General features: G+C 33.8%; 1 protein-coding gene across 2 annotated transcripts in view; it reads left to right on the top strand.

Annotated features, from left to right (window-relative positions):
* Window positions 1-697: 697 nt before the first annotated feature.
* The window catches only part of LOC101500289 (ABC transporter B family member 25, mitochondrial), a 17,253-nt gene continuing 4,486 nt past the window's right edge, over window positions 698-13,464 (top strand). The window contains exons 1-14 of one of the 2 annotated variants that reach the window (XM_012713023.3): window positions 698-1,203; window positions 1,331-1,561; window positions 2,386-2,560; window positions 4,369-4,430; window positions 4,589-4,632; window positions 4,929-5,031; window positions 5,247-5,354; window positions 5,957-6,040; window positions 6,167-6,227; window positions 6,837-6,982; window positions 7,224-7,340; window positions 7,708-7,793; window positions 9,155-9,243; window positions 12,748-12,803. In XM_012713023.3, coding sequence (XP_012568477.1) covers window positions 952-1,203; window positions 1,331-1,561; window positions 2,386-2,560; window positions 4,369-4,430; window positions 4,589-4,632; window positions 4,929-5,031; window positions 5,247-5,354; window positions 5,957-6,040; window positions 6,167-6,227; window positions 6,837-6,982; window positions 7,224-7,340; window positions 7,708-7,793; window positions 9,155-9,243; window positions 12,748-12,803 — 1,614 coding nt within the window. In that variant the 5' untranslated portion in view covers window positions 698-951. Of the gene's footprint in view, window positions 1,231-1,330; window positions 1,562-2,385; window positions 2,561-4,368; window positions 4,431-4,588; window positions 4,633-4,928; window positions 5,032-5,246; window positions 5,355-5,956; window positions 6,041-6,166; window positions 6,228-6,836; window positions 6,983-7,223; window positions 7,341-7,707; window positions 7,794-9,154; window positions 9,244-12,747; window positions 12,804-13,464 lie in introns of both variants that reach the window. The other variant, XM_004490682.4, reaches the window with a different exon arrangement.

Below are 13,464 nucleotides of genomic sequence, written 5' to 3'. Positions count from 1 at the left end.
TATAATAGTAAATAATATAATTTTAATAGTAAATATATAATTTGTAATAATTTTTCTTTTTTAAGTTTAAATCAAATAATTTCGATTTTCACTTAATGACTTTATTGTTAAACATTACATATCTAAACATTGATGTCACTTTAATTATAACATTTGTAAATTATTAATTTAATTGCTGTAAATTTTAATTATAATATTTATAAACTATTAATTTAATTGTTGTGAATTTTTTCTACAAATTTTAATATTTTATTTATATATTTATTTTATTTAAAATTCTTCATTATATTTTAAATTTATTTATTTTTTCTGAAACAAATCATATTTTGAGAATGCGACTACCTATTATTAATTTAATAAATAAAAAATAATTATATTAATAAAATTAAATAAAATATAATATATCACTTAGGTAGATGTGCCAAAATATCAACTCTCTTTTAATTTATCTCTTGTTGTTGTTACCTCCTAATTTCTTTCATATTGTTGCTACAAAATTGATATGTTTCCCGAGAAAAAGTAGGAAGTTGTTAAAATAAAAAAAAATATAACAATAAAATATGCCACACATTTCTCCTTTCAGTTTTAGGCTTTTAGCAATGTTGGATGATTTTTTTTTTCTGGAAGTAAAAAAAAAAAGTGAGAAAACTTGATCGCAATGTGGCGATGTATGTGTCCTATATTGTTGGGGAATAGGAATTAGGGAATGAATCTCTACTTTGACTTCACTTGTTTGCAAAAAAAACTAAAAAAAATACACCTCTTGCAAAAATCAAAATGAATGAACTTGACTGAGAGAAAGGGGAAAGGGGGCAATACCATTGCTGCATTAAACCATCTCTCTCTCTCTCTCTCTCTCTCTCTCTCTCTCTCTCTCTCTCTTCTTCCAAAAACACTTTTTCGCTACAGAATAGAAAAAATAAAAAAATAATAAAACTGCAGCTCTAAAAAATGCTTGCTGCTGCTTCGAGGCACGCAAGACCCACCATCGGCGGCAGGAATCCTGTGCGGTCACTTTTAACTGCTTCCGGAATCACCACCTTCTACCCGACTCCCAGCACAACTGCTTACCGTTATCGTTATAGTTACTGTAACGGAATCAGTTTCAATAACCGCAAATCCACATCATGCCCGAACTTACTTTTCTCTGTAAAAGGATTTCTCTCCGATTCATCACCATCTTCTTCTTCACCGCATAACAGAGTAACCAAACCATTCACACCACAACCTGTTCGTTAAAATGCCTAACTCAATTTTCTTCTTTCGTTTTCATTTTTTTAATTGAATTTTCAAATTCATTGGTTTTTTATTGACTATTTGTGTGGAACAGAGTTCTAATGTAGATGGACGAGCGTTGTTTTCAACTTCAGCTAAAAATGACGATGGAAGTGTTAACCAGAAACAGAAAATTGCTTCTTCTACTGTTGCTAAAGCGCCTCCTGGTGGACAAGTTGCTGATATTAAGATTCTTAAGTCGCTTGCTAGTTACCTTTGGATGAAAGATAATCTCGAATTTCGGTTTCGGGTTGTTGCTGCATTGGTTTTACTTGTTGGAGCTAAGGTTAGTGTGATATGGTTACTTACTTAGAGGCCTTTTGGTAAAATGTAAATAGCTTAATTTAGTGTTTATTCAATACGACGTTTATTGTACTATAAATGCTTATGTAGAAGTTGTTTTTATAATTGTATAGAGAATGAGAGAATCTATGCATATGCTCTATATGAAATATTTATATATTGCATTGGTATGGCCTTATGGAAACTTAATAAGTAAATATTCAATTTGGTTCCTGAAATTGTAGGATTGTATCATTCTAGTCATCTGTATTAACAATATTCCAAAATGACCATTGAAATTGCCAAATGTTAATCAAATTCGCCACTCTGTTGGGATTTGCAGGGACTATAATGAAATTAAGTTGGTAATGTCGGAGATGTATTTGAAACTAAATGAATAATGTTATAGATGTATTTGATGACATATCTAGACAGAGGGATGTACTTAATTAGTATTAGTATTTTTACTATTCTAGGATTGTTTTTGGAAAATTGATTATGTTGATTTTTAACTGATGCGGTCCTAAAAAAAGTGATTTGGTCCTACAATTTTGGGGACCAAATTGGGTATTTAGTCTAACTAAACTGAAAAATCTCATGAGCATATTGTAAGCTATTTTTATAAGGTTTTTTTGAACAATTACACTAGTACTTATGCCATAATAAGATAAGCCCAAATTAGCTCTTTGAGACACCCTCTTATTTATTCATTATGTTGTGGTTAACTACTTGCTGATGTTGATTAGTGACTATTGTTGTTGATAATGGATCTTTGCTGCTAAGTCACTTGCTCACTTGTGGTGGTTCATGGTCTATTTTATCTTTCAGGTTGTGAATGTTCAGGTCCCTTTCTTATTCAAGCTCGCAGTTGATTGGTTGAATACCACCGCGGGAAATGGTGGTGCTGTTGCTATGAATCCTACTGCGGTGGTGCTTTTTGCAACCCCCGTGGCAGTGTTGATTGGATATGGGATTGCACGTTCTGGAGCTTCGGCTTTCAACGGTATTTATAAATGAAATGATTGATATACTTGTTTTGTCTACCTATTGGGGTGGATTTGGAAGTCTATATAGTTTTAATTTCTAATGCCCAGGATTTAGAAAACACCTCTTGAAGTTACATTTTGTTCTCCTTGGATTTTTATATACTATATTCATGTTAAAGCTTTAAATTTTGCATTTCTTTTGGAAAAACAAGACTTTTTTATGAAATATTAATAGAGAGAAGTTAGTTAACTAGTAGTGAGAACAAGGATAAAGTACATCTTTAAGAGCTGACATGAATTATGAAAACAAAGCAAATGGTGGCAGTTGGAGTGCAGTAGTTCCACCCAATTTGCAACCCGCAATACCCTTGAATCAGTCATTCTCATAATATTAGGGACACAATTGTATGCAAAGAGACACCTTTGAAGATGCCGAATTTGCAGAAAATTAAACATTAAATCTGAATTAAATCATCACAAAATGGTTCAGATAGACCTCCGGTGACTGATCCCATGAGCTTAGCTAATGGAGTTCTCATCTTATGGTAATCCAAGCTTCCCAACTAATTAAGAATTACTGAAACCTGAAAGTATGACTTAAAACACTTTTAGAGCATAGCTCAAGCCCAATAATTGCCCAAGGTTTGATCTTCCCGTGAGAGAATAAAGTATCACAAAACTGCTCTAATAAATGTGCCAAAAGGTTTCCCATTTTTAGGCATGTGTCCAAACCATTGCTTGAGAGCTGAATTGGCTTTTGCACATTTATTAGTCTTCAGTGCGCTGCTTGTATGGTTGTCAATGAGATTAGTCGTTCCTTGCTTGGGTCAGGTGGCTCGATAATAATTTGCTTGGCTCCAGCTCAACTTGCATTAGCTCATTAGCATTTAATCTTGAAGCATAAAAATCAATAGCTTATTTCTTCTGAATAAAGTTTTATTTGTCAACAGTAGCATCCTATCATTAGTTAGTATTGCTTACAAAAATATATTACGACCTAGTTTTGAATAGCTTTTGGCTTATGAGAACCTTTCAATTGAAATAAGTTGACGATTTTTACGTAAAAAGCCCTTGTTACTTCATAGGTGGTTATGGAGAAGTTAAACGACAGTTTATGAACAAAATAAAGATGAAAAAACTAATTTCAAATTATACGATAAAGTATTGCTTAAAAAGCTTATATTTTTTGTACGATTTTTTAATACTTATTTTTCCACAAGTGCTTGTGAAAAAGTTCGTCCAAATTGGTGTATAATATGCTACTATAGTGAAAAGGTTCAAGTGATAGGTAGAGACTATAGGAGTTAATCTTAATCTTGACCATCCATTTATATACATGTACAGGGGATGATATAGTAAGAGGACTACTTGTATATAAGAGAATAAGAGGAGTAAATATTTACCGGTTAACCAACCATTCCTGAATGGTTATGACTAGAAGTTATTTAATGACTACATGAGTACTCAATGATGACTATTCATGGTTAGATCTAATGGTCAAAATTCACTTCTCTCACTGTCACATAAAATTTTCCTACCACTACACATATGGCAATTAAATGAGCTAAAATTTCTTGCTGAAGCCCAACTCATGAGTTAATGACTCTAACTTATGGAGCTGTAGCAAGCAAAGCCTCAAATAGTTCATGAGCCAATGTGGCTCATTGCCACCCTCACTGCGGTTCTCCTCCATTAGACACGGGCATTACAATCTTGATCTAGTCATGTAGTTACTTTTATCTATCTTTATTTGAGAAGTTCCTTTTTTTTTCTTCACGATTCATCCTGTTGACTTCTGTTTAAATGGTAAAAATAATTGTGGCAGAATTGCGGACTGCTTTGTTTTCTAAGGTAGCACTGCGAACGATCCGTTTAGTTTCAAGGAAGGTATGCTACTTTCATGGGTTTGATTCATTTGATAAGTAAAAGTATTTTCTGTAATTTGATTGTATTAATATATACCATATTACACAATTTTGATTATATAAGCAGTAGGCTGTTTGATGTCACGGTACTCTATTTATGTTATTATTTGACTGTTGCAGGTCTTTTCACATTTGCATGACCTTGACCTTCGATATCATTTAAGGTATGGTTTCTGCCATTAAAAAATGGATAATCTCTCTCTATCTATAATATATGTATGTGCGTGTGTGTATGATTGAGAAAACTCAGAAAAACAAGGTTTGATTACACAAGTAACAGCTAACAGGAAAAGAGCAAACAATTAAGTACCAAAAAAGAAGGATAGTATCAGAGAAGAGAGATTTCTCTGCCCAGTGACTAATATTCACCTCTATTTATACCTGTCTTCTGCATTATGGTTTGTGGGTGTGTTGTATATTGTTTCATTGTGTATGCCTCTCATCTAGTTATATTTTTCAGTCGAGAAACTGGGGCATTAAGTCGAATAATTGATCGTGGTAGCCGTGCAATAAATTTCATTCTCTCCTCGATGGTGTTCAATGTAGTACCCACCATATTAGAGGTATGCCTCAGTTTTTATCTTGTTGCTTACGTGACTCATGTATTCCCCTAGTGTAGATTGTTAAGAGGAAGATATTTTGTGGGAACTGTATTTTCACCTTTGACTTCCTGGTGTCTATATTTTCATTAGTGGTTTTTTGTAAATTATTTTATCATCCCAACTCTTGCTTCTTTCTGCTTGAACAACTTCAACAGATTTAACACATATCCATCCAGATATCTATGGTATCAGGTATACTGGCCTACAAATTTGGAGCACCTTTTGCATGGATTACTTCCCTGTCAGTTGCTGCTTATGTTGTTTTTACACTTACTATTACACAGGTATGCCTCGGATCAATCTAAACATACTGGAATAACTTGGTGCTCTTTTATTTTCATTTTTGGTCTTGTCATATATGTTACTGACATTGTGGCAGCCTTTTTGTACTTTTACCCAATGGAACTGTGGTGGTTAAAATGGTTTAGATCCTTCATGCAAAGTTCAGATTTCTATTTTTCCTGATGTCCCTAATTATTGAAGAAGAGGAGTGAGATTGGTTAAAAATGGAAATCCTTTTAAAAGCTTAAAGGACCACTGTAAATCTTATACAAATTAATTGCAAAATCTTATATTAAATTGGTTGGTCATCTACCGAGCCAAATAAACCTCTTTAACTCAATGAGTTTAATGCTCCAACCAATTGCATGTAGCCTAGACTGTATTTTGACATAAAAATTTAGTCTCTTCCCCCAAAGCCACTTATTGGAATAATTGTAATAATAAACCACATTTAGAAGTTTTCCAATTTCTTCTTGTACGAAGTAAAGTTTCACTTCTCAGTATATTTGTTATTAGCCAACTGCACTGGTAGGACAAATGGATTTTTGCATGTTAATGTGGACTTGTGAAAAGTTCTTTACTCTTGTGTTTCCTGTCTTTTCAGTGGAGGACTAAATTCAGGAAAGCGATGAATAAGGCCGATAATGATGCTAGTACTAGGGTTATTGATTCACTTATTAATTACGAGGTTAGCATTTCATTCACTTATACCAATATTTTAATTTATTTATGCTGTTTAAATTTGAAGGTTATCTTCAATTGGTCATAGCCATGGGATTGATTTTTTTTTCTTTCTTTTTACTGTTTATTACAGACGGTCAAATATTTCAATAATGAAGGACATGAAACTGATAATTATGACAAGTACCTAAAGAGTAAGTAACTGATCTTTTGGTCAAATAGTGTTTAAGTTCTTTAGTAACTTTTTAAAAAGCTTGCTGAGCAGAAAGATGCCCGTTTTTTTCTTATTGGGAAAAACCAAATCCCCACATTGACTAGATGATCTAAGTAGAGCTTATAAAGCTTAGGTAATCTTCACCTTACAAGATGGTTTTGTGGGATTGAATCAAATCTAAAACTGAAGATGATATGAGATGAGAGCCTATTTTAGATTCGTTGTTGGACCACCCATATTATCCACGAACCAAGCCTGATAGCCTCGGACGCGAGGCAGTGTATTGGAAAAAACCCAAGTCATACATTGGCTAGAGGTATGACCTAAATAGAAATTATAAAGCTAAGACAATTCTCACTTTACATTTAGCTTTGTGAGGTTAAGTTAGGGACAAAATCTGTGAAGGAGTGGAAATTTCTTGCTTCCAAAGAATAACTAGATACTGATATCTGTGATTTTGTACAATTTTTTGTTATTTTACAAAACAACAGTTGTAGTAGCTTCTCGAATTTCATTTTGTATGCTTTCTTAGGTCTTAATGTGCAATTTGTTTGCTTGTGCTGCTGTGACATGTGATCTCATTGTTCAGGGTATGAGGATGCTGCTCTGAAAACCCAACACAGTCTTGCTTTGCTGAATTTTGGTCAAAATGTTATATTTAGTACTGCTCTTTCAACAGCAATGGTTCTGTGTTCTCATGGGATTATGGATGGCTCAATGACCGTTGGTGATTTGGTAAAGTTTCATCAAATTAAATTCTATGTCAAGAATAGATTTTCTTCATTGAAGTTTTTATTTGTTCTTTAATGCATGTGTTTTGCTTTTATACTGAGGACCCTTATCCTCCAGTTTCTCTGTAATTAGCTTCTCTTTGATTTGATGTATTTCTTCTTTTGTTTATACAATCAAGTTAAATATAAAAATTCTGTTGATATTAATAATCACGACCTTGATAATAATCTAATTCAATATGCAGGTGATGGTAAATGGGCTTCTCTTCCAACTATCTCTTCCACTCAATTTCCTTGGTAGTGTTTATCGTGAAACTATACAAAGTCTAGTTGACATGAAATCCATGTTTCAATTACTTGAGGTACCTTCCCCATTAAAATTTAAAAGAATTATTCATTGTTATTTCTGATGCACACTTAGGTTAGGATTATACGAAGTCAGCCTAGGTAGAAAACAAAGTACACTAATGTTAGATCCCATGACTTTTGGGGTTTCCTAGGCTGGAAACAACTATTAAAAGTGTCCAATTCTACAAAGGGATCTGTTACAGAATAGATAATATTTCCTAATATAGACCGCTGTCTGATCAGTGTCAGATTACAACTTTCCACATAAATTGTAACCTTTATTTATTAGAATATATGCTGTGTATGTGACCATGTTTACCTTTCATTTTCTTTTCCTTCGTCACTGAGAGATATTGCACATCTTTCTTACTATTATTACAGGAAAAAGCAGACATTAAGGATAAAGAAAATGCAAAACCTCTAAGATTTAATGGGGGAAGGATCCAATTTGAAAATGTACATTTTAGGTGCGTGATTGTCCCTTTACTCCATAATAATGCTACCATTCATATAACTGACTTTTGGCTAACCCATGGGTCGGTTTGATTTCCTAAAAAGTGTGTGACTTGAAAGGACAGACTTTTCTATTTCATGTTTGAACTTTATAATGGTTATGGGACAGTTCAAATTCAAATCTATAAATAAGATACATGATAAAACTCTAAAATTGTATTACTCAAACAAACTATGAGACACCTTGTCTTAACACTTAACACTACTTCAAAGATAAAAACACACATTTTTTTTTATTCAACAGTCATATCAAACCAAATTTTAATTCAAAAAATCTGTGTTCTTTTTCTTCTCTCTTTATCTAAAACCACATAACTTCAATAAGAATTAACATATATATGATGAATTTGGCTCATCTGAAGTGAGAAGTTTGTAAAGTGAGTGATTTAATGGTTGATATTATAACTATCCATGATTGGTCATGCATGTGCACATAATATCAACAACTCAATGTATGATAGTTATGGATTGATATTTGATCATCAATGGTTGATATTACTTACTTTATTCTCTAAAGTGAGTCACTCACTTTGGAGGAGCCAAATCAATATATGATAGTTATGGATTGACTTTATGTAATTAAGGTAATTAGGGTACTTGTAATCCTTGTATTTATATGTCTGTACTCTATATATAATATTCTCCAGTGTGTAGTTCATACACAAATCCTCTTGTGCTTCCTCATTTTCTTATTTCTCAACTGCTCAAATCAAACCAATGATCATCCCTGGATGCCTAATAATGCAAATATAACTGTTCTACACATGTTGAGGTTGAACTGCAGATAAACATATATAAGGATAAAGAGAAGTGTGAGAGGCATAGATATTTGCATCAACTCATTTCCTAATAACAAAAAGCTCTAGAGTGTGTTTTGTACTTTTTATTGGCTTTAACAAGAAGGAATTACAAGAAATTACCTTCTTGAGAATCGACTGACCATGTGCTTTGTGAATTGCTTGCGTTTATTACACTCAGCATACAGGAGTCCTATGCTATTTTTGAAAGAAAAGAAATACTCTGCTCTATTTGAAGATCCCTTGCTTAATGGGATCTTCCCTAGTTGCTCAAATTTGTACAAATAGAAAAACGTTCCACAAATTTCCTAAAACAAACTTCCCTAAATATTACAGGAATATTATAATTAATAATTTTTACTTGAATGTTGCTTGCTATTTAGTTCCAGAATGGAAGGCATGGAAAATTGTATTTAATAAAATAACGTTTGCTATATTGCAAAGCTAACACGCTGATCAAATATAACTTTTGTGTTTTGACTAATATTTTTGTGATTATATATTGATGCATGCTTCAGTTACCTCACAGAAAGAAAGATACTAGATGGAATATCACTAGTTGTACCAGCTGGTAAAAGTGTTGCAATTGTTGGGACTAGTGGAAGTGGTAAGATTCAGTATGATTAGATTATTTATTTTTTTAAATTATTTGTTGAAATTGTGGGATTTTAGAGAAAAGGAGGAGAGAAAATAATCAGGGTTTGAATATTATTGATAATAGTTTAATGTTAACTTTATTACAATAGACTCAATACTAATCTCTATTTATAGAGAAACATAGACTAAATCCTAAATTAGGAATAAATCATAATAATGATAAGAGATATTTTAAGATTCTCTATGATTATAAATTGATCATAGAAAATAACTCAAAATACTCTAATATAATATAAAAGATATTATAAGATATTTCTAATATTCTAACACTCCCCCTCAAGCTAAAGCTTACTAAGCTTTAGCTTGCTACAAGAAAATATTTTGCTCCACAAAATAATAAAAAATATGGAGAGGCAACTCAGGGATGCATGTGAAGTCGGAGAGAATTGCTATAAATATAGCCTAGCCAGATAGTCTGATTGATCATCAGCCTGAGAGAAATTCATGGCAGGCAATTGAAATAAGCAAGCTCCGTTCTTCTAAAAAACTGTATTTGGAAGCTTCAAACCAATAATAATGGAGACTCAATATTTAAACTTAAATCTGCTTCAAGGAGAGAGAGGCGTGCTTCAAGGAGAGAAAGGCAAGGCCAGTGCATCTGGGACAAATTGCCAAGGTAAAGTAACTCATGAAAATAAAAGACACCGTTAGAATAACCACCAACGGAAGAAGTTATCACTAATATAATTCATATGTGGAAAAAGGGACACCACCGAAATAATCGTCGGTGGGAATAGAAGCCACTGTTATAATATATTAGTAAGAACTAAATTGCATGACAAACATCGAAGAAGAAGCATCGCGACTCTAACGAAACGAAGTCGTGATCAATCAACGGAATAAGAAAATGCGTCCAAATCTGGAGAGATAACGGTTGTTTGAACAATGACATATATTTTCGTTGATCAAAATTGGAGAGTAAGGGCAGATCTGGAACCATCGAAGAGAGAATAATCATGCACCAAGAAGAATTCCATCAGTTGAATTGCAAATCTTCCAAACCTGTCAGCTAAGAACCCACTTATAAGGGCTGCAACAGCTGCACTACAAAGGCTGGAGAGTTTCCTCCACCAAAAATCTGATCCCTTCTACTAACAAGTGACTTGTGAGTAAAATCATACAGCTGCAATATCTTATTATCCCGAAAATTGTAAGCACGATCCATTTGTTTCAAACACCTTTCAACAGGGTAATCCTCAAATTTCCCACATGGTTTACACCCCACAAAATGAGTCACAAGTAGCCACCTATGATCACCAAAACCAGGATGATAATTCTCAATCATCTCTTCATCTCTTCATAACGATCAACCAAAATCCCCCAATAACCATACAAATAATAATGATTCTCAAAGTAAACTTTACCACCCATTGTTCTTTCTAGCGCCGTGATTTTTTTACCCAAATCATCGTTGGTTGGTTGGAGCTACCTTCATCGGGTATTATGCGCTATTAGCTCTTTAACTCGGTTGGTTAGAGCGTCAAACCCTAATGGGTTGTGGAAAGGCTTATACAACCCTAATAATATATTTATATATATATATATATATATTTTTTTTTTAATTCCACAATAATAATATATTAGGAACTGTGAGTGAAACGAAACCCCTAGAACATACACAGGCTTGGCCAACGTTAGTTAGGGCTAAATATTAGGGTTTTAGGGTTTCGAGCAGAAAGCTTATGTGTTTAAATAGACTAAGGATAAACCTGTCGGTGATCGGAATGAATAAAGGATCCGGAGGAGAAACTTAAACCCTTTTTTTTTTTGCGCAGTGAACAGTACCGCGCGATGAACAGTGCTGCGACTGATCTGCTGAAAATAAACGAAAAGCTACAAATAAGGGGTAAACCGGAATTGGGACACGGTTTACCAAAAAAATCTCACCGAATATTGGAATGTTAGGAAAGAGAAACTATAATTATATTCCCTAATTGTTGGGAACTCGGCAGCGGAATAGAGGCGGGATCGTTCAAGGAGGATCGAAATAGGCTCTGATACCATGTTGAAATTGTGGGATTTTAGAGAAAATGAGGAGAGAAAATAATAAGGGTTTGAATATTATTGATAATAGTTTAATGTTAACTTTATTACAATAGACTCAATACTAATTTCTATTTATAGAGAAACATAGACTAAATCATAATAATAATAAGAGATATTTTAAGATTCTCTATGATTATAAATTGATCATAGAAAATAACTCAAAATACTCTAATATAATATAAAAGATATTATAAGATATTTCTAATATTCTAACATTATTTTACTTGCAAAGCTGTTGTTAGAAACTTTTTCCTGCTGCCTATGGTTGGAAATACAAATTTTCCATTAATAGATTTCTACCCTATTTATCACAATTTTGCAAAAGATTTTTTCTAGGGTAATTAACAGGGGCCGGGGTTGCGGCTACTGTGCTGTTCTCCACTCCCTATTGCAATTACCAAAATATTTCGGTATTGCAATGATTAGTATACTACAATAGCACTGCGTGGCCGCTCAAGTTGCAGCTACTATTACAACATTTTGCGGAGCCTATCAACCATCTGACTGATGATGAACTTCTTCTGGTGCTTGTAGCCCCTAGATTGAAAAACTGATTGTTGTTCATTGAGTCCGATACTGAAGTTGTCATCTTGTTATCTCTTCAAACACCGTATAGTGTCGGTTTAGAATTAAAACACATGGCACTTCTTCCATAAAATTATTTAATTTACTCGGCCCTCTGTTAGATGGCTTATATTTTTAGATCTATGCAGTTTCCAGTTCTCTGTTTAATTTTCCAAAAAGTGGTATTTGTCTTTTTTGTTTCTGGAATTTAGTATCCTTAGGATTCAATCCACTTATGCAACATACCTTTCCATCCAACTAATGGATGTAATTTCGGTGGTCAGAAACTTGTAGGAAGATCTGTGTTGTTGCTTGATTTATTTTCTTCTATGGTGACCAACAACAATACCAACATAAGGAGTAGCTAATTTTTTATAAAACATCAGTAGCTAGAGTATTCATATAGTTTTAATTTTATGTTTCAATGCTGATATTGTTATTAGATATCAACTTTAGGCAAACTAATAAAATTTGGGAGGCATTAGCCACCCCAATCACAAACAGAGTTGTGCTAATGGTTTGCTCTATATTTAGTACTGGAAATTCATTTGAGGCTTCCAATTTTTTTATTACTTTGTTGATTAATGGATATTGCCGTTGTGGCCACTCAGACGCCAATCAGGTAGCTGATGCAAGATCATGGGTGAAAGCCCATCCATGAATCACCCTTTTGTATTAAAGTATAATATCCTCCAGATCTTGTGTCTTATACTGACTTCAAAAATATGAAATGTATTGGTATTCATATTTGGATATGGTTTTCTGTTTTATTTTCTGGCTTGTGAATAATCTCTGCTACTAATGTGTTCATTTATGAGATTTTATTTTCATGCACAATTGACAGGAAAATCAACCATTCTCAGAATGCTATTCAGATTTTTTGATCCCCATTCTGGAAGTGTAAGAAATGAATCTACTCTTTATTGGGATTAAGCTATATTGCCATGCGATATATGACATCTAATGTTTACTGTCCTATTTAGATTGATAGACACTAGATTTTTATTCATCTGTCTAGGTAGTCAATCATGGCCGCTGGCCGCTATGGGGATGGCCGCTGCGTTGCGTTTAAGTGCTGCAGCTTCCATAGACGTGTTTGTGGAGAAAAACCAATTTTCCTGTCGCGGCCTTTCACGTCTGCGATTGTGAAGTTGATAAAAAACCAATTTTGCCCTTAAAATTGAAATGTTTTAGGGGTAATATGGGTATTTTGCACACAAACCCTATTTCCTTCTTCTCTGTGAACATGTATCTCCTCTTCTTCCTTTCTTGTGAGCCTTCTTCCTTCGCGCTCTGTTTCATTTTCTGCCAATCAGCCACGCACACCACCACCGCCGACCAGCCCCACGCCACCGTTGGACCGCCACACATGGCCAGGTTCTTGTCTGTGCTGCTTTTGTTTATTTTCCCAGTTTTCCTCCTCTTTGCCTCCTCTATTCCTCTCAGTTTTTTCCTCCTTTAGCTATTGTCACCTCAAACCCTTATCTGCGTTGCTATTATTTTCCCTATGTTCTGTTATGTATTCCCCCCCCCCCCCCCTTTTCCATGGGTTTTGTTGTTT

The sequence above is a fragment of the Cicer arietinum genome, chromosome 2, assembly GCF_000331145.2.
Source record: "Cicer arietinum cultivar CDC Frontier isolate Library 1 chromosome 2, Cicar.CDCFrontier_v2.0, whole genome shotgun sequence".
Taxonomy (NCBI): domain Eukaryota; kingdom Viridiplantae; phylum Streptophyta; class Magnoliopsida; order Fabales; family Fabaceae; genus Cicer; species Cicer arietinum.
The sequence above is the reverse complement of the archived record's forward strand: the minus strand, read 5'-3'. Positions and strand labels throughout refer to the sequence as shown.